Source organism: Tetrao urogallus, assembly GCF_951394365.1.
Source record: "Tetrao urogallus genome assembly, chromosome: 1".
Classification (NCBI taxonomy): domain Eukaryota; kingdom Metazoa; phylum Chordata; class Aves; order Galliformes; family Phasianidae; genus Tetrao; species Tetrao urogallus.
This window is the reverse complement of record NC_136813.1, coordinates 26943394-26967707: the sequence shown is the minus strand read 5'-3', so window position 1 is coordinate 26967707 and position 24314 is coordinate 26943394. Positions and strand designations below refer to the sequence as shown.

Genomic DNA, 24314 nt, shown 5'->3' with positions numbered 1-24314 from the left:
GGTTGTCTCCATACTCAAGTAGGGCTACCTAAAGCAGGTTGCCCAGGATCATGTCTTTTACATTACATTTTATATTTTTTACACCCATCAGCTCTGAGGCTCCATAAGGATCACACATTTCCACGCTGTGCATTCCTCTCTTCATGCGGGAAAGGTTCAGCCGTGTGAGGAGCACACCTGTGTGCTGCAGCACACACAGTTTAACCTGAGCCAGGGGAAGCTCAGAGTTCCGCCTGAGCTTCCGCTGAGGTTTCAATGGGAGAGGTGCAAAGGCGTTGTGGAGGATGGTGGGGGCAGCCAGAGGAGGACACCCAGGAAGTGATTTCAGCAGCCTGGGGCAAGGAAGGACATTGAGGGAGATTTCAGCAGTCTGGGGCCCATTGGGATTCCCAATGGATGCAACTCACTGGTGGGAGGATGCTACAAGCAGGAGGTACCATGGGAAGAAGGAGGTGGTGCCAGAATGGAGGACGTGCAAAGTTTGGAGGCTGCCTTTCATTCTCAGAGATGAAGATGCTCCTTGTGACATTTGGGAAACCAGTTGAAGGTGGCAGAAGCACCTGGGTTTATTTGTTCATAAGTTATTTCTTACCTGACTCTAAAGCCAGACGATGCTCTCAGAACAGGGGATGACTGTGTCAAAGTCCTCATGTCCAACGTTTGATTCATGAGCTTCATCAGTTCAGCTCTGCTGGGTTGAGGATGTTACCGCCCTCTCGGCTCAGGCCAGTAAACGTCAGTGGCTCACAATGCTAAATCTGGTGGGGGATGGAGGGAGAGATCCACTGTGCTGGTCCCACTCCTGTGGGGCTCCTGTCCATCCCATGGAAATGTGTCGGTGTGGAGCTGCTGAGCAGGGCTTTGCCATGCTTGGAGGGAGTGAGCAGACACGTCTCCTGCCAGGGAGTTCTCAGATGTCTCAGTGCCTTCTCTTCAAACAAGCTGTTGCAAAGCTGGAGATGTTGTGCAATTAATGGAGAAGGCTTCTGTCTTTTAGCTAGCCCCAGAAAAGAGTCAAATGAAATCATGCATCGCTAACGCTCTCTGGCTTAGTCACTGGGAGGGTAACGAACACAGCAGACTTCACTGGAATAAAAAAAGCCTCGGGTACAGCGAAATTATGAAACAATGGGGACTGATGGAGAGCAGCACGCAGCCAGTGCAGAGCAGGAGCCTCCCTGGATGTGCGACTGAATGTGCCCTAATGATAATCACGGGCTGCACAGCAGCAGCAGGACACCCCAACAGCCAGCCTCATGCAGGGGATCCATATGTGTTAACTGCACCAATAAATGGAGCACTCCCATCCACGCAGCAGTATTTGCTATTACTTTTTGTCTGTTTACTCTGCCCTTCTTCAAACCTTGCACTGCTTATAGAGGCAGTTGCTATCAGAGCTTTGCATGTGTACCTTTGGCTGAAGCCATCCCCAATCCCGACCCCTTGTTTTCCGCTGGCTCTGCCCTGCTTCTTTCTCACAGAAAGCCTTTCCCAAGGGGTGATTCAGTCATTATTGCTACAAGTTTTTTCATGTCCTTGATGGCCAAAAAGGAGCAGGGAATTCAATCCCAGCTGCTTTTGTGCAGGGCGGCTGCTCAGTGTGAATTAGCATCTGCAGGGCTGTGCCTCCTCCAATACGGCCTTTGTTGTCTGACTGCGTCTGTCCTCTGCCCTGCCCTCCTACATAGGCAGGTTTTGTTTGCAGAGGGCTTCAGAGAAGTTTTTTTTTTTTAATGGGAAGGTCACTGTCTGCTTAAACAATATGTTCTCCAGAACACCTGACGCCCATGTTATTGTTTAACGTGGGTATTCCACTTCAACCAAAGCACACCAACTGCAGTTCCAACCCCCCACTGCGGGGTGTCTACGAAGCTGTTACCACTGTTAGAAAAATTCATTAGGACATAGTGGAAAAAAACAGGAATGCTTCTTGCAAATGCAAACAGCATTGCTAGCAGCTATTTTCCATGGTCCTGTGACCTACCTGAAAGCAGAAAGAACTGCTTTTTGTTTCTTGCAAACTTATTGCTAAGAGGAACTCCCTCTGGAGTGATGCATCCTTGCAACGGGACTGGAAATCATAGAATGATAGAACCATAGCATGGCCTGGGTTGAAAAGGACTATAATGATCATCTGGTTTCAACCCCCCTGCTGTGTGCAGGGTCACCAACCACCAGACCAGGCTGCCCAGAGCCACATCCAGCCTGGCCTTGAATGCCTCCAGGGATGCTCTACAGATCTGGATTCTCTCTTCTCCCAAGCAGCCTCAGTAGTCACTCTGTACTGAAAACAAAATTTTCGATCAGTTTTGCTTGCAATTTTGACCAGTTTCCTGCTAGAGCTAGTGAATGTCTTTAAAAAGATGCAGTTATAGTCACATAAATTCTGCTATTTTGAATTGGGCTTGTTTTCACTCATGTGTTGACAAAAAAAAAAAAAAAAAAAAAGAAAGGCAGGCTATTTATCAGGGAAGGAGAGACATTTCTGCATGGCATAAAGACAGATGCATTTGGTGTCCTGCTGCCATCGCTGTGCCATTCTGCGAGGATGGTGGCCCTGCTCCTTTTAGCAGTGATGGATGTGGCGGTGTTGCTGCACTGCTTGGAGCTGCAGTCCAAACATTGCACTTTCTCCAAAGATTGAAATGGAAAAAAAGATTTCAGTTGTAGGACCTTGCTCAATCAAGATGCATTAGAAGAGGAATTATCAGAAATTACTAAGGCTCTCTCTGACACGGTCTGACAGCCTAGAATTAGCCTGCACTGTGCAGCTCAGCGCGGTGGCTCCGGTTGTAGTGCTCCTCCTCTCCATCCCACCACAGGGTTTGGATGTGGATTTGTCAGTTCTCCTGGGCTTTACCATCCCCAGCCTCTTTTTCTCCTCCCTGAAGAAGCAGGTCTTCCAGCCAAAAGGCACTGATGGTGTAATTTATGCCCATCAGAAGGGGGAAATACAGTATCAGGCCAAAGTACCAGTGCAAAGCACCCTGAATGTACCATGGTAAGAATTTTGCAAACACTCTTCCAAACCTTTTTCAAAAACCACAGAACAGCTGTGTGCAGGCAGGCCCTTTGGCTTCCAGCAGCCTTCCTCATTCCTCTCCAAAGGACAGGAGGAACACTTGAACACCTCCAGGAACAGTGACTCCACCATCTCTCTGGGCAGCCTGTTCCAGCACATCACTACTCATTTGAAAAATAATTTTTTCCTAATATCCAACCTGGTGCAATTAAAGGCCATTATTTCTTGTCCTAAAACATGGCGGTGATGCCTCTTCTGCATTGCTTGCACTGTTTATTTGTTTGTACTTTTGTTCTGCGTTCCTCCTCAGCTAGCAGAGATCAAAGCTTTCAACCTCTAGGCAACCCGCTGACCACCGGGCTCCTGGCTGCTCTTAGGTGGAAGCGCTGTCTGTCCTCAATTTCTATTGCACCAGTTTTGAAGCTCCCAAATTCATAGATAAACGGGTGCATGGCTCCGTGCTCCTAAGATCGCCGTCCTTGTCTGGCTGAGGGGTGACTTTGTCTTCGTTCCCATGCTGAGAATTGTTTTGTGATTTACATTACACAAGTGCTGTTTAATTGCAGGGTGTTCTGTAGGGTAGAGCATGCTGAGCTAAGCAAACTTCTGGCTTCAGCCAATGTGTACTTTTAATTTAAAAGAAGAGTCTCCTTGAGGGTGTTTAAAAGAACATGGGACAGCTACTGTTAGTTAAAAGAAGGTTTAAAGCAGTTCCAGCCGCGCTGAGCTCCCTTCAGGCATCACATCCAGGTAAGAACCACCAGTGGTGCTCTGGGTGAGAAGAGTAGTGACTTGGGCAAGCAGATGCTGAATCCTTCCCTCCTGGCAAACTGGTGTAAGGGTTCAGTTCTGCATGATTTATCTACTGCCATCAAGGGAAACAAGCCAGGGAGCACGTTTGAGCATTTGCATGCCACTCAGTGCCTCAGGTCAGGAGCAGCGGCTTGGGAAAGGCATCCTCACTGCAAGGTGCTCACTGCCAACTGCACCTAGCAGCAGTCAGGCTGCGCCCCACGGCCAGTGTGGCACAGGGAAGGGAAGGAAGAGGCTGCCTGGCTTGGGAAGCTCACACCTGATTTTGTTTCCAGCCTTCCTGCAGGCCAACTTTGACTCTTCCAGTTTGTTCCTCTCCAGATGACATCTTGCTTGCAGCTTCTACTGCTATGGTTGCACCTCTGTGTGTGGTGGAAGCAGATGGGCTGGGAAAACAGGGCTTGTGCTTATGCCTCTCCTCAGAGGATATAGAGAGCAGGACTGGGTGAAGGCGGTGTGACCAGAGCCCTGAGCTATTTAGACATACGTATGCACATCGCTCTGAAAGTAATGCCTCCTATTTATTGCCATGGATACTACAACTGATACAAAGAGCACAATAACATTATTTGGTAGAGGAAGCTCTCAGCTACAAAGCACTATTTTGCAGTCACCACCATTAACTGCATTATTGCCTGCATGCTGCATTCATAAAAATTTGCAGCAGCAGGGGTAATCACTGTGCAACAAGGCTCCAGAAGGCTCCAGGCTCTCGGAAGCCAATGCCAGCCAGCAATTCACTGGTCAGGAAAACACCAGCAGCTTCCACATCAACACAACACACTGGTATAAATCATTCACGTTGCTAGGTCCAAGGGCAGGAAGGTAAGGAAGGAAGAGGAACAAAGAGCAGAAGCAGAGATGGCCCTAAAAGGGAACTTACTTTCTTGCAGAGCAGTTCCTAAAGCAACAACAAGGCACTAACAATATCGCATGGCATTTCATTGCTGCATGAGGTCACGGTCTGCCTTCTGTCGCAGCCAAATCGGGAGGGTCCGGCCATTCCACAGCATGGATCTGACACCCCCACTTCTTTGGATGAAGGAATAAGGTGAGAGGAGTATCACAATTCCCACCCTACAGAGAACAGACAGCAGCGGCATTAAGGCGATCTTCATAACAGCACAGCATTATCAGTATGGGAATAGCAGCGTGTTATCCTGCAAAGCTTGTTTGGTGAGGACAGAGCTATTTCTGTAAAACTGGATTTATTTTATAGCAGAGTAACACCCTCCTGAAAGCAGTGAGCAGTGATGCAGCCATAAGCCGAGCTCCTGACACCTTAATGCTCACTAGCCTGGAGCTTCTTCCCACCCACATGGCTGTGGTAGCCAGGGAGGTCAGCCTGTCTCTCTACTTGCTGGCAGAGCTGGCTGACTTCTCCCAGTTCAGGGTTTCCATATGACCTGGGACAAAGTATTTAGGATGCAGATTTGCCAGCAGTCCCAGCCATCAGCTCATCCCACCTCACAATGGCGGCAGCAAATGCAGAGGATTTTGTTTTTGGTATAGTTCTGATTCCTCTCCCAAGGGCTCTGACTTTCAACATGCCCGTGCTGCTGAGATGCCTCCAGGATGCTCAGTTTGCTTCCTTATCATGTAACATCAGCACAACCCTCTTGCTGCATGGTCGTGCATCTCCTGCAGGGGCTTCAGCTGATGGGATTGTATCAACCATCTCCTTTTGAGTAGGGACAAAGTTTCCCAGAATTGCAACACACAACAAGCAAATGGCTGGCCTGCTACCTGTGGGAAAATGGGCCCTCAGAGCAGGTAAAGACTTCAATGAGAAACCAGGAAATGGGCTCTAAGCAGCCCAATCCTCCCCTAAAGAAATCTGTGGCAAAATACAGACTCCAGGATAATGGCCCTCCCTGTACTGTCACATCAGAAGGTGTGTTCACACCCCCTACTCTGCAAGCCCAATTTAGGAGTTATAACTATTACACTCAAATTAGTCATAAGTGATTCAGACTGCCCAGACTTGATCTTGAAGACAATGGAGAGATGGAGTTGTGACAGGCATCAGCACAGAAGCAGCCTGAACATGACCTCAGCTGCCTCACACTCTGCAGATGCGTTCTCCCCATGTCCTGCTGAAGGGAAAGGACTATTTCCATCCTACAGAAAGGAAAAGATGACTTGATGGGGAGCGCGCTGCCAGCTAGCATTGAAGCAAGCACTTCCACCAGCTTATCTTATTCTGCCAGAGTTTACTTTGGCCCAGGGCTCCACTGCTCCCACAAAAAAAACCCTCCTCACCGAAGTCCTGACATTATGATCGATATCATCCCTTCTCACTTATCCTCAGTACATCTTATCCTAAGTACAGATATTTTAAGGCAGAAGGAAATTCAGATTTTTCAACAATAGGGACTGTAGCATGTGCAGCTCGCCAATATAATGAGCGCATCCAAGAGCCGTGACTCAAGCCTTCATGTTTCTCAGAGCTAGGAACCGTCTCGTCTCTTAAATGTGCCAGCGTTCTCCACAGATGCGACTTGGCTTCTATTTTTGCTCTCCTGGTATTAAATACATACACACAACGACGCAATTCTTTTTTTCTTGGCGGGTTCTGGAATAAGGGAAAAATGGCATTAGGTTTATTTCTGCACTTCTCGTCACATGGAATTTCTGGCATTTTAGCAGGCGATTCCCCATGAGAACCTTCTTCTGATCTCATTTAATCCCCAGCCCACCTCTCCACTGCAGCAAAGGAAATTCCAGTGTCTGAGCAACTATTCCTTTTCCCTGGAAGTGTCAGACACTCAGACCATGTGGGAGATAAGCAGCTCTTCTGCTGACTCATGTGGGCAGTCAGACCAGCAGGCTTTTCCTGGTCCAACACAGGCTACAAATGCTAAAGTGTCTGTATGGAGAGAAAGAAAAAAAGCACTCTGCTCATGAAGGGACTGGTCTTACTGTCTGTTTATTCTTGCACATATCCAGCTGGTAAACATTCACCATTCAAGCAACCAAGACTTGCTGCAATGCAGAGGTCTGCCACAGTTCTCCCCCTAGCCCTCTCAGCTTCTGTGTAGAAATCCACCTCCATGCTCCATGGCACTAACAAACTGCAAAACACTTCGTGGAATTAGAGAAGGAACAGTGAACATGATCATGTAGCACTTAGTTTAGGGTTTTCTGGTACAGGGTTCCTGCAAACCTTGAAGCTGCGTGGTTTTGGACACCACAAGCAGGTCCATCATCAGCACGAGGCAAGAGTTAACTCAATTTCTAGAACATTCCAAAGTTTTGCTATCTTTAGGCAGCAATCCACAGAATGACCCCAAGATCATGAACCTCCAACCTCCCTGCCACACGCAGGGCCACCAACCTCTCCATTTAACACCAGACCAGGCTGCCCAGGGCCCCATCCAAACTGGCCTTGAACACCTCCATGGATGGAGCATCCACAACCTCTGTGGGCAGCCTGTTCCAGCACCTCACCACTCTCTCTGTAAAGAACTTCCCCCTGAGATCCAACCTAGATCTTCCCTCCCTCAACTTAAAACCATTTCCCCTTGTCCTGCTGTTATCTACCCTTTCAAAGAGTTGACTCCCCTCCCTTTAGGTACTGAAAGGCTGCAATGAGGTCACCCCACAGCCTTCTCCTCTCCAGGCTGAACAAGCCCAGCTCCCTCAGCCTGTCTTTGTAGGGAAGGTGCTCCAGTCCCTGATCATCTTTGTGGCTCTCCTCTGCATCTTCTCCAACAGCTCCCTGTCTTTCTTGCATTGGAAGCCCACACCTGTACTACAGATGGGGCCTCACAAGAGCAGAGTAGAGTGGGACAATCACCTCCCTGTCCCTGCTGGCCACCCTTCTTCTGATGGAGCCCAGGACACCATTTGCTTTCCGAGCTGCAAGAGCACGCTGCTGGCTCACATTCAGTTTTTCATCCACCAGGACCCCCAGGTCCTTCTTTGCAGGGCTGCTCTCAAGGAATGCTCTTTCCAGATCTCTGTGCCTTCAATACTGGACTCAATGGCAGACAGGAATCTATTTCACTGATTCACTTCATGAAACCAAGCCACGAGCTTGATAGGTTCTCAGTATGCAAAGCAACATCAGCACAACCCGAATTGATAACAGAGATGAATGAGTGCTACAAAAATACTTTAAGAACTCACTCATAGATGGCTAGATATTCAAATCAATGACCAGGAGTCTTTTAAATGGTTTTTTTTTGTTTGTTTGTTTTTGTTTTTTGGGTTTTTTTTTTTGCACGTGGCTGCATGTGTGTGCAAAAAAGCCCAGAGAAAGGAAGAAAACCATAGCATGCATCCTCCTGCAAGTGTGTATTCAGATCCATGTGTGCACCTGAAGGCACGCAGAGCCTCCAAGTGCTCATTGTGGCCTGGGAGCAGAAATGCTCTCAATGAGCATTAAGAGACCCCAATGAACATCACAATGCTGCTTGAGCAGTGGTTGTTGCAGTACCCTGACACGACTCTTTTGTCCAAGAGTACATAAGCTTGGTAGAAACGCCCCCCACACCTCATTTACACTTATTTACTGCAGACTTAGGACTTATATTAACCCAATGAATTCCTCATTATAAAGAGCTTTTTTTTTTAGGTCTAAGTCATTACCCACCATTACCCAATGCAATCTGCTTTCTGGTTTCTGAACCCCTCATCTTTTCAGGCAACTGCTGAAAGGTATTTGTAGCTTTATAGTACCTCATCAGGACTTTAAGCTCCTTGGGATAGCACTACCAGACTACATCTATCCTCAAAGCACCATAAGCATTTCCAATATTATAAGAATAACAGCTCTACTGATCTACATGCAACCCGTATTATGCACCCTGTCAGTTCTATTTATTTATGGATGTGCATACAGGAATTTTATGGTATGGATTATTTATGGATGGTTCAGACTTTCTATCTTGCTGCCACAGTAAATCTCAAAAGGACTCTGAAAATATACAATATTACTCAATACAACATTTTGCACTCGGAGATAGGGTGTCCAAATTGTAGCATTCAAAGATTAAGAAAACATTCGAGTACAATTAGTGGAAATACCTTGCCAGTTTCACTGGGAAACATGATTCATATTTAATAAACTGAATTAGCTACTAGTAAATGTATTGCTACATCTTTAACTGAAAATGCTTGCTAGTGAAGCTTTTAGAAATAAGCTCTGACTCGTTCCCCTTGGCAAAGCTGGGGCTGGGAACACAGCAGGCTGGTTTTACTGCCTGAGGTTGAAATGGAACCCTCAGACACGGGTTAATTCACTTGCTGTTCCCGTGGGTCAGTAAGTTACCCGCGCAATGGCGTTAACTGTACCCTCGATTCTTTTATGAATTGTCTCCATACAGCTCACTTTCAGGTGAAAACTGTCTCCTCCCATTTCAAAAAATGGATGGTAATCTTCTGTTCATCCTCCTTACTTCAGTTTCCCTGTCTAACCAATTATAGAACAAGAAGTTTCCTATTTTCAGACTAGAGGTGTCATTACACCGCGGTTTTACAAACACATCTTACTGTTAAAGATGCAAAATGAGCAAGTTTCAGCTGTAAAAGCAAACCCTCCTGAATTTTTTATGAGCTTAGCAACTATTTTGAACATTTTTATTCTTCACAGAATCTCAGAATGGCCTGGGTTGAAAAGGACCACAATGATCAACTGGTTTCAACCCCCTGCTGTGTGCAGGGTCACCAACCAGCAGACCAGGCTGCCCAGAGCCACATCCAGCCTGGCCTTGAATGCCTCCAGGGATGGGGCATCCACAGCCTCCTTGGGCAACCTGTTCCAGTGCATCACCACCCTCCGTGTGAAAAACTTCCTCCTACTTATCAAAATGTTTTCCATTTCAAACCTTCAACTTTGAAGATGGCCTTCTCTCTATCTCCAAGGAGAAGCCAAATTCTCTCGCCAAGTCTACATTAAGCTCAAGATAGCAGCTTTTACTGCTAAATATTCTTCAATATAGCAGACAAAAAGTTGTTTGTGGGATTCACTTAGATGAAGTGGTAAGAATTCCTTTAAATATTTCCTCTTTTCCCCAGGAACATAAATTTAATTCCACAAGAAGCACTTCATTCTCTGTAGTCTTTGTTGGCAAAGAACCATTGCTGAAGGCATTGTTCAAAGATACCAAAAGGAAAAAGGGCATACACCTTCCCTCTTCTTTTATATTTCAACACAACAGTATATATACTCATTTCAAGTTTGAAAAGCTGAGACTTGAATACAGAAACATTATGGTACGTGTCAAATAGAGCCAAATCAACTCAAGGATGAGCATTTTGTATCATCTTCAAATATATGACGCACAACAAAGCAGAACAGATTTGAAGGGGAAAAAGGACTGCACTCCAAATCTCCCCAGTTTATACCATCATGCTGAAAAGGGCACCAGTCCCATCAGGTTCTATAGCAAAGAATCAAATCATAGAATTACAGAAGCACAAGGTTGGAAAGGACCTGCAAGATCATCTGGTCCAACCATCCTCCCATCACCTCTGCTACCACAAGCACTAAACCAAATCTCACAGCTCCTCATCCAGGCACCTCTTGAACACTGCCAGGGACGGTGACTCCACCACCTCCCTGGGCAGCCATTCCAGTGCCTGACCACTCTCTGGGAGCAGTTTCATACTTCCAGCAAGGCGAAACAGAAGGAGAATGGACTTCCCAGAATGAAAAGACAAGATGCAGAAAACCGTAAGGTGAGAGGAATTGAGAAAGCTGTATTTGTAAATTTCAGAATCAGATCATTTCTAAAAAATACTTAAATAAATAATTCCCGTATGCAAATGCCTCAACCCAGGAAAAGCCAAAACCAAGAAACAAACATCCAGTATGAAGATTTTCTTTACAGTTCTTCTAGGAAGTATATTAAATACATGACAGTGAGGGGGGGATGGAGGGGAAGCATCTCAATTTATATTTACGGGCATCACATTTTAAAACAATGTCTTCGCCACTCGTCATTTATAAATCATTCACAAGAAATTAAATAAGATATTCCATAAAAGAATAATGTATACAAGTAAGGCTTCACCAGAACATCTCATATCCTTCACACACTCAAGCTGAGCAATCGGTTCTTACTTTGCTATCAGAGTAACACGGCGCTGCGGTCTTCAAAACAAAAAAATAAATACAGGTGGTGTTCAGGTTTACTTTGTTAAGGTTCAACAGAACAGTATTTGAAGCATTACTCAAAAGTATCCTATTACCTGTCACAGTTAAAAGCAATTGAAAAGCTAGGAGAAATACATATTTGCCATTTTAAGAGTGAGGGAATGGATTAAATTACACCTTGCAAAGGAAAAAATACCTCGCCGCTGGTTATGCCATCGTGTATTAGTCATTGTGCACAACCAGGACACCACAATTCCAAAGTACAGACTAGAAACACAGTACTTCCTTTTAACAAGGTAAGTAACTTCTGTATGGAAGAAGTTGGGAAAAAAATAATGAGAACTATCAATCTTCAGAGCTATCATATGCATAAGAACTACAGGCTTTTATCAGAGCTCCAGTTCGTCCAGAATACTGAACTCTGGTGTCAGTTACATCCCTTAGCCTCCTTATGCATCAAGTATCAATCAGAAAAAAACCTGGTCCAAAACACTGGTTTCTGCAACAATGAAACACTGCCAGAAATCTAGTCTTTGCAACACAATTAAGGTGTTAACTGCAGCATCAAATAACTCTGCAGACAACGGTCACAAGTACTTACTAAAAATACAGATATGTTTCCTAAAGGTAACATGTGAAGCTTTATTTAAGGTGAAAAAGCTTTTGGGTTTGCTTTTAAAACAGTGCAGGGTGCAAATGTTCACCACGTTGACATTCAGAAGATTTGCTGCTCGAAGAGGATCTTTTCAAACCCTGGTGGAGGAGTATGATAAAATTCACTGAACTGACAATCCAGAATGGCACTGTCATCCACTGCAGAAAAGAATCAAACAGAAGGAATTAGAGAAGGAACTCTTACAGTTTCGTCTCCTATTAGCCCTGTTACTGTACTCAAAACAGGAGGAATATTTATGTACACGTAACACAGGTGAAATAATTCTCTTCAACAAGTTCACCTTTACACACACACAGTGAGATCAAATTGTCTCTTTTCTCCCATTTACTCTTCTTGACAGCAATCCTTGCTGAAGCAAGGAGAATGCTACCTCTGATTTCACTGGAAGCTAGCAGAGCTTCAGGCAGTTCCATACAAATTTTCTACTCTATTTCTCTGTAAATCTGTTGAGTAACAACACTACTAAATACCACAGGATAGTCAGCTCCCAGCTGCATATTTTTTCTGTTCACTTATTCATTTTGCTGGAGGTTTATAGGCTTTCAGCAGGCTACAGTGATTCTTCTGGAGGTTTAAAAGATTTCAGATGTCTGCAGTGGCTGGTGTCAGACTGCTGCTCTAGGATGTGATACACACACAGCTTCCTTGGCTGCATCTTTAAGTTGGAAGTTAATGCTTATTAAAATACCTCTCCAAGTTTTCGACCTCCCATATACACAAGTGTTGCTTTTTGTATGTAAAACCAAAAGAAAATTGCTAAGGATTTTCACAACAAAACTTTCACATATTGCTTTAGCAAATAGGAATGCCCAACTGGATAAAAAAGCAAGCTCTCTTTCAAATACAATTTCTTCTACGACAAACCTGGTAAATAATATTAGATCAAAATAGAAGAGCTTCATCTCCATCCAAAGTTGGGTTTGAAATTTAGATATCTCAGAGCTACAAGAGGAATTTTTCCCTCTAAGGTTCAGTTCTGCAGCATTTATACAGAGCTTACATCTCACTTATGCATAAATGCCTGAAGGTTGCAGGGAGCAGCCTTTGAGTTCACTTTTCTGTTTTACACTGTCAGACATGATGCTGCGTTCACCTGCTCCACTGCGTTTCTTTTAGAAAGACACAGAATCATAGAATGGCCTGGGTTGAAAAGGACCACAATGCTCATCCAGTTTCAACCCCCTGCTATGTGCAGGGACACCAACCACCAGACCAGGCTGCCCAGAGCCACATCCAGCCTGGCCTTGAATGCCTCCAGGGATGGGGCATCCACAACCTCCTGTTCCAGTGCATCACCACCCTCTGGGTGAAAAACTTCCTCCTAATATCTAACCTAAACTTCTGCTGCCTTATTTTAAAACCATTCTCTCTTGTCCTATCATTATAGTTGCACTCTGAATTACGGATGGGGCAAATGCTTAGGAAACTCTCTTCTGTGCTCAAATCCTTCCCCTGACCTAAAGTTCACATTAAAAGGATGTTTACATTTAGAATTTATAGCAAGTAAGAGCCATGCAAAATCAATTTGCAGGTTTCAGTTGTTATAGCAATACATAGGAAACATGATGATTTCTAAATCATCCCACTTGTAGAAATCATGCCCACTTGTAGAAGATGGTAACAAGAGTCTGGCAAAACAAAAGGCCACTGCATAAAACTGTAAAAAAAACACTGCATAAAAAAAGTGAGAAAAAAAGATTTACAATAGGATGACATGTCACCAAATGTTTACTGAAAGCAACCAGCATTCTCTAACACCGCTTCTAGACTAAAAGGAAGAAGGAAGAATCAGCTATTACACAGCAACTATTCTCCTGCTGCTGGCCCAGCCTGTCAGGAGCAGTGCTGCAGGGCAGCTATTGTCTGCCACAGCATTTTAGCAGCGCCATCATGTGGCTTAAGCACACATGAGAAAATAACAACGTGAAAACAATTTCCATTCTTAATAGCTTGGAAAGGTGTAAGTCTGGATTTAAAGACTTCGAAGGCTCTGTGGCATATCTAACAGTATCTGCTTCCTGCTCATAAAACTCATCAAGAATGTGTCAAGATATTAGTGGGAATTGACCATGAAATGACCTAATTATCCACATCAAACAGCTAATGGTATCTCAAGAGGTAAGTGAGCTCAGATGGGGGATATTACTCAGACTAAGTTCTCACAAAGGAACAAAAATAAACTGGAGATGCCTGTAGATGTAGTAAAGGGAATCCGATGAGCAGTTATCGTTTGCTGTAAACTATAAGGCAACCCAGAGTACAGCACAGATTATACACTGAGCAAGGGGAAGTGCTGCCTTTCAGACGAGATGTTAAACAGAATTCTGACTACTTGGGAACTACAAAAACACCGCCAAGTTCTAGAAGAGTAAATTGTTAACACATGTCTTGGCCAAATTCCAGCTTCCATAATTCAAAAATTCTTTCTTAAACTGCCTGTGCAGGGATTAATTGGACATGGTATTTATTCCTCGCTCAAAACTGCTCTGCTGCATTGACGGCTGCTGGCAAAGCAGCTACCACAACTCCTGCAACAGCTGCTGGGTTTCAGAACTGGGTTTCATTTTGGTAACGTAGGAAAGAAGCTGTCCCACTAGACAGCAAGCAGCTGTACTGGTACTGCATGACAGTTATTACTTCTGTATGAGAATACAGATGGCAATTCAGTATCTATTTGTATTTCACACTGAAAGCACTTATCAAGTATGTAGAATTAACAGGCATAAACATCAAGCTTCAGAGATAAACTAGATTAGCTCACGTAGCTAGGCTATGCTGAATTTGTTCTTTTTCTTTCTTTCATCTCTTTATAGTTCCTTTTAACTGGCTGCTTATAGACCAACTGCAGTAACATCTCTGCCTGTTGAAGGTGGATACTTTGCTAGGAAGCAATGTTCTTTGTTTTCTGGCTATTAACAGCATTGCAAATGAAGTGAAAATATACTTGTTTATCTCCCTAGTTTTGTATTTCCATGTAGGTAACTGCTTTCATTGTCAAAATAAATGACAGACGTGTGACTGGAAAGATATGTGTTCCATCTAAGTGAGGAGAAGAATTCACAAATTAGACCTGGTGCAAAAACAACATCCAAAATATAAAACAGTTTGAAAATCTCTGGCTTACCATAGACAACTGGATAGACAGTCCCTCGGATACCTGAAGCTGGACAGTGCATGTTCTTCCCATTTAAATATACATTTAATTCTACATGGTCGTACGTGATGCCCTGCAAAACACAAAAGATTGACAAAACCAAATACCATCAACAAGTTTATACATAAAAGAACACTACTCAACTTTTCAGCCACGGGCAGATTTTAACACTGTTATGCAAACCACAGCATCCTAGAAAACTTCACCTGAAATACTCCTGCAAAGGACTTGAAGTCAATAAGTGATGAGGAACAGCAGGATCCCTTAGTGCACATTGAAAACAGTATCACACGCTGTATCTTAATGAGGCTGGCTCACAGCACAGATTTCCTGACTATTCCACAACATGGTAAAGAATCACAACATTTCTAACAATTGAGAATAACAAGCAGCCTGCAGTCTTCTTGTTTGTATCTTTCCATGGGAATAATTGTAATAAATAAGGATGCTATTTGTATATTTGTCCATACCCATGCATGGAAGCCACTCTCAGCTCATTTTCTCTGCCAGCAGTAACAGGCCATGGTTGCATACACAACGCTATAAATATGCTCACCACAGAGCAGAAAGCAAGCGCTAGTGAGGTAATAAATCACTTCTTTGTCAGCTAAGCAGTTGTTTTGGTACGTCTGAGTGTGACAATTTGTGTTGTCAGGCACTGCTTCAGAATCGATTCCCATGACAGAACACAATAAATTGAAATTTACGACAAGTGGGGAGTTACCAAATGATGCATCACCTTCAGTTCTGTGATCAACTGTTTGAAGCTGTTCCTGACTGCAGAGGTTAACCAAACCCTGACACAGTCTGCAGCCCTCCAAGAAAATGATGTCAGAAGGGGATTAAAAGAATAACACAGAGTCTGCAGGTAAAGGGGGGAGGAGGCAGCTTTAGCTGTTCAGGGCTTCCGTACATGATATTTCTAATCAGTGCTTTTCAGAAGCAAGAAAAACTAGCAGTGATACGCTCCCAAGTATTTTCAAAAGCACATCTCTAAAGGGACACTGAGAACATATCAGCAATAAAACAGAACACAAAGTCACACAGATATTTTGGGAAACCTGGCACAGCAAACTAGAAGAACTTTTGGATTCTCAATTTGCTCTTGCTTTTCAGTCATCTTCCCAGTGAATGTGACCCTTTTTCCATTCAATCCCCACATAATATCTCTCTCCTTCTTTGCAAATTTGGCTAGAAAAAAATCAATCCCTCTGTCACCCAGGATCAATCACTGCTCAGTTCAATCATTCTAATCATTAACCAGTCAGTTATGGGACCCTGAGTTGAACAGGGCATGGAACATGACTATGCAATGCATTCTAGCACACTGTTTGTTCATCACCCCTGTGATGGGACTCATCAGCCAGCTAGACACCAGACCACAGCAGAGCATTAGTGGCTGCTGCTCAAACGCTGGTAAAGTTGGTTCTCCACTCAGAAACACAGTCTGATTGAGCTGTAGGTGCCCCCGTCCACTGTGGGGCAGCTGCACTAGATGACCTTTTAGGTCCCTTCCAACCCAATAATGATTCTCTAATGCTCAGAACAAAGCCCACTTATGTCCAGGCTGCTGATCCAGTCAAACACAACAGGAGTTTATATCTAGGCTCTCCAAACTGTGAGACAAGAGCCAAACAATAACATGACCAAAACAGTCAGTCTGACCACACAGCTGTAAATAAGAGAAATGTGGGAACAGCAAGAGAAGACAACAAAGCACAAAGAAACTCACCACCACATCGCCCTCCTGTGGCAAGCTGTTGGCTGGTAATCTGTTTTTCTCCTCGTTGTTGTAGTACAGAGCTCCATCATTCCTCATCACCAGGCTATGGACATCTCGGCCAAGTGGAATTTGATTCAAGTTTGCTTTCTGGGTTGCAACTCCGATACCCCAAATGCCTAGGATGTGACATTAACATGGTAAGAAAATAAATATGCATGATTTAGAGTGTCTGACTGAAGTAGGACAGCATAAAGAGGATTTCTTAACAAGTGCCAAAGAAGTACTACCAGTAGGCTTACACTGGAGGTATCAGCAGTCACAAAACATTGAAGAAAAATAGTATCTATCTTGAAAAATAAGGATCCAGAGACTTCCAACCACTAAGCTCAACTTCTACTCCCAAAACACACTGAAGATCAGGAAGGATGTGAAAAACAAATCTAGCTAGGATGGATTTGTGAACAACTTGAATTTGAAACAACTTGACTTAAATACCACCACAATGTGCTTATTAAACGCACTGCCCGTATCAGCCTGCCAGGAGTGCAAGCCACTCCATTTTGAAATGAACCTGACACATTGGTTAAGAGGTCTGAAGCATGGCAAATGGGTTTCCTTGTTCTGAATTACAGAGACGAGCAGTTAGATAGGAATAATCAGTAGCACAGATACAACAGTGGCTTGGCAACCAGCTAACATAATTTGAGGGTTATCACAGAGCACCTGTTGACTGTGAGTCATAGAATCACAGAACGGCCTGGGTTGAAAAGGACCACAATGCTCATCCAGTTTCAACCCCCTGCTATGTGCAGGGTCGCCAACCAGCAGACCAGGCTGCCCAGAGCCACATCCAGCCTGGCCTTGAATGCCTCCAGGGATGGGGCATCCACAGCCTCCTCGGGCAACCTGTTCCAGTACGTCACCACCCTCTGGGTGAAAAACTTCCTCCTGATATCTAACCTAAACCTCCCCTGCCTCAGTTTAAAGTTATGAACAAATTCTGGTTGTAGGACATGTATAAAGGAAATATATGCAAAGGATGTGAAGGATGCCCACTGCAGCTGGAGCACAGCAGCCATTTTAAGCATCGTACACTACGATGAATTAGGTCAGTTAGAGAAATTCTACAAGAAACATGAAAACCAATTAAAAAAAAAGGAAAAATATGAACTACTAAGTAGTTGATGAAAAGACTAGGTCTGCTTAATCTACACAAGACTAAAATGAAGCAAAAATATGTCAGTTTCAAAAGTAAAAAAATGCTGAACAATTTATTCTAATACTTACAAGTCCAGAATGAAAAGGACATAAATCTGAACAAGAGCCAGATTAGATTTTGAAAATCTTTCCAATAGCCAGGCTAGCTGACCCCTGGTAGACTGCAAATCTAAGTTTTAGGCTGAGTAGTCTACAATTCTCCTGCCTTGGGTCACAGGAATAGATGAGACAGGATTCAGAGGGACAAGAAAAGTTTATTTTCAGCGTTTCTAAAGAATAGGAGCACGGATACTGCACTTGTGTGAGGAACAGCCATATGTGAACAGCAGATGCAGTTGATTCTCCCCCTCTGACAGAAAGGACAGTAAAATTGCTTGAACTGGGGTTTATACGTAGTTTAAAACTAAACAACTCTTTTGAACATGAGGTGCTTTAGACCGATCTTTGCTCACACTGCCTGCCCTTCAAGCTGGATGCAAATAATCCTTACCCAGAAAGAGTCAGGTTCAAGCTCTGGTTAGTATACTAAGGCCTGTCTCCAGAGTAACAGTTCCCTTCTTCTTTTGTTTTCCTACACTCTGAGAAAGGACAGTTTCATTCTGATACTGTGTAATGTTTTTAAAAATAATGATCCTTTCTAATACTGGAATACAAGCAAGTCTGGAGTGCCCTCTGCACTAGCAGAGCTGACTGCATTAGCAGAAGCATAATGCTTCCAAATTCCATTCATTTCTGCTATCTTATATTGCAAATTTGTGCGGAAGAAGTAAACATGCCTTTCAATAAAAGTAGTGCTGGAACAAAAGCTGCACATTGTTTGAAGAGCACAGAGCACAAGGAATGTTACCATTGCTCAGACAAACACAGTACATATTAATCACAAATCAAGGTTGACAAATAGGTACAGATACTGCTGGATAAATTTCACTGTTAAAAACTAAGACTTCATAGCGAATGGTTTATGTGATCACACATACAATCATAAACACAGAATCGCTCAGGTTGGAAAAGACCTTAAAGATCATCAAGTCCAACCACAACCTGACCATACTACCCTAACTCTAACAACCCTTTTGCTAAATCATGTCCCTGAGCACCACATCCAAACGGATTTTAAACACACCCAGGGATGGATACACAACCACCTCCCTGGGGAGCCTATTCCAGTGCTTAACAACCCTTTCTGTAAAGAAGTGTTTCCTGATATCCAACCTAAAATTACCCTTGCACAGCTTGAGACCACTTCCCCTCGTCCTGTCACCAGTGAGAAGAGACCAGCCCCGCTCTCGCTGTAAGCACCTTTCATATACTGGAAGAGAGCAATAAGGTTTTCCCCTCAGCCTCCTTTTCCCCAGATTAAAGTGCCCCAGTTCCTTCAGTCTCTCCTCATAGGACATATTCTCCAAGCCCTTCACAAGCCTTGTTGCCCTTCTTTGGACCTGCTCCAGCACCCCAGTGTTCTTTCTGTACTGAGATGCCCAAAACTGAACACAGTACTCAAGGTGAGGCCGCACCAATGCTAAGTACAGGGGCAGGATTACTTCCCTAGTTTGTTTCTATAATATGTCAACTAAAAAGCATGCATGTGACAGTATACACACGCTGTCTTAGTGTTGGTACTCTTCTAGTAAATAAGTTTACTTACCGTTCTTTTCAATATTGCAGAATCTCAATTAAAAACCAAACAAACCTCCTTTTCTAAATGCCCATTTGTAAGAGTCTCTGATGTTCACAAAGTTCAAGGATACAACTGTAAAGATGCACGTGCTCGGCATCTGAGACACGACCACTCAGTAACCTGCTACGCCTTCCAAGTTAGAAGTTTTTGCTGACTAACCTGTGGACTGGATTTTAAACTCAAAATAGCTCTTGTTTTGATGTAGGGGCGCGTTGGCAAGGCAGCCTCCAGTGCCACATATCCTTCTGCCATTTTTAACAATGACGACATCTGTTCCTGCAAGAAGAAAGAAAAGCAAAACTTCAAAACTCTTTCAGGAGTCTGGAAGAGCCCTTAAAAGCCCTCAACACGGAGATGTTTGTTCTTTCAGCCCCAGGCAGAGCTTCATTAGTCTGCGAGAACTACAACGACGGGCCACACTTCTAACAATGAAACAGAGGGAAGTTTATGGGCTGGCTCATCTTTCAGTTGGGCTTTATTTATTTAAAACCCGTATGCCGCTCTCATTTCAGCCAGGGAGTTTGGGGCAGCACGCCGGCCCACAGCAGAGGCAGAACGCACAATTTAACTGAGAGGTTCCCTGTGCGGAAGCACCGAGCTCACACTCCGTCTGAAAATAAAACAACACGAGGTTCATCTTCCACGGCAGGAGCCTCGCCTCCTGGTGCCCAGAGCACAGCACGGGCCCTACAGCAGCCCCGCGGTGCCCCACCTCGCCTCCCGCTCTCCCCAGCCCCGCCGCCCCTCACAGCCACGGAGGCCGCTCCGCTCACCCATACGCTGCGTGTCCAGCTGCACGGCCGGCATCTCCTTCAGCGGGATGTGACCGGCACCGCCATCCCGGCACCAGCGGAGGCAGCAAAAGACGGAGGCGGCCATAGCTGGCCGGGCCCCGCCAGCCGAGCCGAGCCGAGCCGAGCCGGGCCGAAGCGCGCAGCCGCAGGCTAACAGGGCAGCGGCGGCGGCGGGCGGGGCGGTGAGAGCAGCGCCCCCTGGCGGGCGGGAGGTGCCGGCAGGCGGGCTGTGCGCTGCGACATGGCGGGCGTCCTCCCGCCTCATCCAGCATCCGGCGCGGCTCGTTGCCGCCCTGTAGGGGTGTCCCAGCAGCCCTGTTCTTGATTTGTAGGGAAGCTTACAACACGCGTAGTGAGCTGCCGATCTACAACAACCTGCGGACAACGGATGACTGCAATACCTCTCTTTAGAGGCATATTCATCTCCAAATCAATTTGGGCCACGCTTGGCGTCCCCTCGTGATTTTCAGCCGCTCTCTCTCTGCCTGGCATTTCACCTAGAACGCTCCCTGGAGGCTTGATACAGAAAATGATGCAACTAATGCAATGCGTGTGCACAGTGTGAGCGGGAGCAGCGGGTGGAAAGTGGGTGTTGGAAAGGTGATGTGGAAGGAAATGCTCACAGCAAGAAGTGCCTTTTTGGTTGGGACGGGCTGTGTCAGTCACACTCAGCCCTCCACGTGAAGCACGAGGTGCAAGGCGGCCTTACACAAAGCAGCGCCTAAAACCAATCTGATTTTAAGAGCGGCTTTCAAATATGCTTCCTTTCTTTTATTGGGTTTACTGTTACAGCCCATAAACATTTGGGGTCAAGAGCTCGCTTCCTTAAAATATGCCAAATGGGATTATTCCTGAACTTCTGAGAAGTCAATATGAGGTGGAAACTGATGTTTATTCATTTCATATGTAGGGCATCGCTGTTCTCGTTGGTAGCTCGGTGTTGCCATAATTAGTCCCATTTAAGGCACTGTGGGATTTTTATTGTGCACTGTGGGTTTGTTACAGTAAATGCTGAATGGCAAATGCTAATATATTAAAAATAAAATAATTTTTAGAAAGCAAAACAAAACAAGCTTAGGAAGAGACCCAACCTACAAATGACTTCCACCCTATTTTTTCTACTGTTATTTCCCCCATATGACCACGGGGGAAATGAGCAGGTCTTGCTGCACCAAGGCAGCATCACCATGCCTGCTGGATCACAGGGCAGCAGGGCTTTTGGGGGTGCTTTCCTGCTCCATTGCTTCCTTAGCTGGAAACCTGGTTCCACCGGTGTCCCCCAGTGCTGGTGACAGCTCGGTGTCACAATGGGGTATGTGGGTAAAGCCACACAGCTGAGAAAACCAACAGCATACAGCGTGGGTCAGGCCAGAGCAAGGAAAGCAGCTGGTAATGCGTGGAGCTTTTTCATATGCCTTTTGTGGGGGAGGAGATGAGAAATTCCAGCAGGATGGTACCAGACCTGAATATTTTTCTCCTTCAGCCTGTTTAGAACAGCAGGGTTGCACAAAATGTTTATGCTGTGCAAAAGGCTGCCCCAAGGAAATAGAGATCTGGGCTTCAACTGGGGATGGTAATGAAGGGTTAATTCAGCATCTGCCTTTCCTGAGTGTGTGTTTCTTTCACTGGGGAGGCCAAGTATTTTGGGTCCTCCCACACTGGAAGCAAAATTATGCTCCGCACGCCTAAACAAGTTTGTTGCTCATAGGGTTTTATCTTCTTTTCCTTGAACGGTAGCAGGAGAGACAATTTGTCTGGGAACCATCTTAGAAGAATAGGAGAAAGAACAGAAAATTAGAACGGGTCCCATCCATTCCACAAATGTGGGAATATCTGGAGGTCATGCTGAAAGAAGAGGGCAGTCACTGACTCGTGTTCTTCTGCTCTGAGCCTCATTCACAAAACACAACTATCTCTCATGAGCCCTGCAAGCTAGGTCTACAGGCTGCAGATGAATACGTTTCAGCAAGGTTCCCTGATGTCATCGAATCTGCAGGAGAGAAGGGAACTATGTAATGCATCACCGGTTGTTACAGCATGTAATACAACATGACTAATAAGTCTCAGCAAAATGATTCCTCTTAATCCACATTGCCTCTAGAGCCCTGCTAGGAAAAAAACACTGATAGTCACTGCTGTGCTGCCACGAGCTTGGAGGAGGCATTTCCACCTGTAAAAACCAGTGAAAAAAAAGGTTATTACATGCGCTGGAATGGGTGTAGTAACTTCCTCACACAGCTTGCACAGAAGTAAATGATAGCGCGGGACTGGAAAATCAAGGTCTGTTTACTGCAAGCACTCACAGGGTCAGGCCTGTGGTTTGGAAGATGATACAGACAAGGTCTCAGATGAAAAACAGGTTGTGCTTGTGCGCGTCAGATCTTCATCATAATGTGTTCTTGGGAGGATTTACGTTCTGTAGGAAGTCTCCTGCTTTACACAGTTAATCTGACACTTGCCAAGGCACAGCAGAAATGGTGTATGAAAATTAACTTCGTTCCTCGTTGTTCTATTTACTTTGGAGGTCACTTCTCCTTTCATTTTTATGCAATATAAGCAAAACGCACCGGGGCAGAGCTTTGATCTATAGGCAGTCACAAACCTCATTAAAACTGACAGGCATGCTGGCCAGGCTTCATTCAGGAAGGAGCAATTAAGTTCTTTAACGGCACAAGAGAGCGAAAAACTAGAAACTGTTGCCCACAGCACAGGGCTGCACAGCCAGGCACTAAGATGAGCTAATTCCTATGAGCAAGCACTAATTTGGGGAAAGTCAGATTTCTCTGGGGACGGTTTGCGAACGCAGCAGCAAGAGCCCAGATTGGTTGCAGCTGTGTTTGCCTGCGTGCATGTCAGGGAGCGGAAACACCAGGCGAGAGCCAGCAGACAGTGGGAGAAGCAGTGGTGCATGGCCCTGAGAAAAAGCCAAGGGACAGCTTCTTCTGGGCAAGCATCCTGGCTAGAGCAGCAAACTTGGACTGCTGCAGCACGCTCCCTCCCATTTGCTTCCTCTGCGTGCAAGGAAATGGGACGTGGCTGTACATTCTTTGTAAATAAATAGGATTACACTGAGGAGATAACTGAATTCATCACCAAGTTTTCCTCCTCATGGGGAAATCTGACAAAGTGCTGAGTATTAGTTAGGGTCAAAGCTCTGCCTGTAGAACGATGGGACTTTTCAATGCTGCCGAATTGGGAATTGGAGACCTTGCAGAATACCGAGGCGGTCTCTGAAATTCAGACCTCTGAAGTACAGTCGAACATTTCAGCTGCTGCTGATCCTTCATGGATTCTTAATGCCTGGTATTTTTACAATGCATATTAAAAGTAGTTTTTATGGAACAATGATAAGAAATGGCTTTCTCTGATCCTTCTTTTGGAGTGTTTAATGTAGTCCAGATGTATCTGTCAAAAAAAAAGTATAGTCAGATGCAGCGTAGTTGTGCAACGTTCATACATGGTTAAGGTGTTTGATACACAGAGCTGCTTTGAATAGTTTATTTATGCTGTCTTACAGTGTCTTCTTACTGAGCTGTACTGGCACCGCTGGCAGGTTGATTTCCAATTAGGTCCCGACAGCAGCTTCATGGCACATCTCAGGTTGCCTCTCTCCAACTGAGGTATGCTCATACGAATAAAGCAGCGTGCTTCAACAAGCCCAAAGCTGGAACATGCTCTGGGTGTGCTCTGACACCTCTGCAACGGGACGCAAAGCCTGAACCTCCTCCAGGGAAAAAAAAACTACACCTGGAGTCAAGGGTAAGTCTGGCAAATGTCCTCAACCCTTCATTCTCTGTTTCACCGTGGGAGACAATTGCAGCCTGACACGTCTTCAGTAGCATGGCTTTCAAGAAGCCTTACTGACAGGGAAGGCAAACCTGGAAATAAAAGGAGCTACTTTGACCTCCAGCTACTTTTATCCATCAGTTTTGTGATAGATATCTTCTCCAGCACAACACAGAGGGTGGCTGGGGCCCACGATGAGGAGCTGATGTGGCCAAAGGGCAAGATTGTGTTACTTTTGGCAGCGACTTTGGCAAGAGCTGGCTAGAAGCATTTGGGAAATTATGGCTGAGGGGGGCACTCCGGCTTTATGTTGACACGTGTGCAGGCTGCCACTGAGACAGGGCCCTC

General features: G+C 45.0%; 1 protein-coding gene across 2 annotated transcripts; it reads right to left on the bottom strand.

Moving 5' to 3' along the window:
• Positions 1-11652: 11652 nt before the first annotated feature.
• SPRYD7 (SPRY domain containing 7) lies at positions 11653-20265 on the bottom strand (the record flags this gene model as incomplete). Of its 2 annotated transcripts, XM_079549862.1 has the most annotated exons (5): positions 11653-11750; positions 14738-14840; positions 16500-16666; positions 19546-19662; positions 20160-20265. In XM_079549862.1, the coding sequence occupies 5 exons, from the start codon at positions 20263-20265 to the stop codon at positions 11653-11655; spliced, it is 591 nt and encodes a 196-aa protein (XP_079405988.1). The 2 variants fall into 2 exon arrangements, with proteins under 2 accessions (XP_079405988.1, XP_079405989.1); XM_079549863.1 differs by lacking the exon at positions 19546-19662.
• Positions 20266-24314: the final 4049 nt, after the last annotated feature.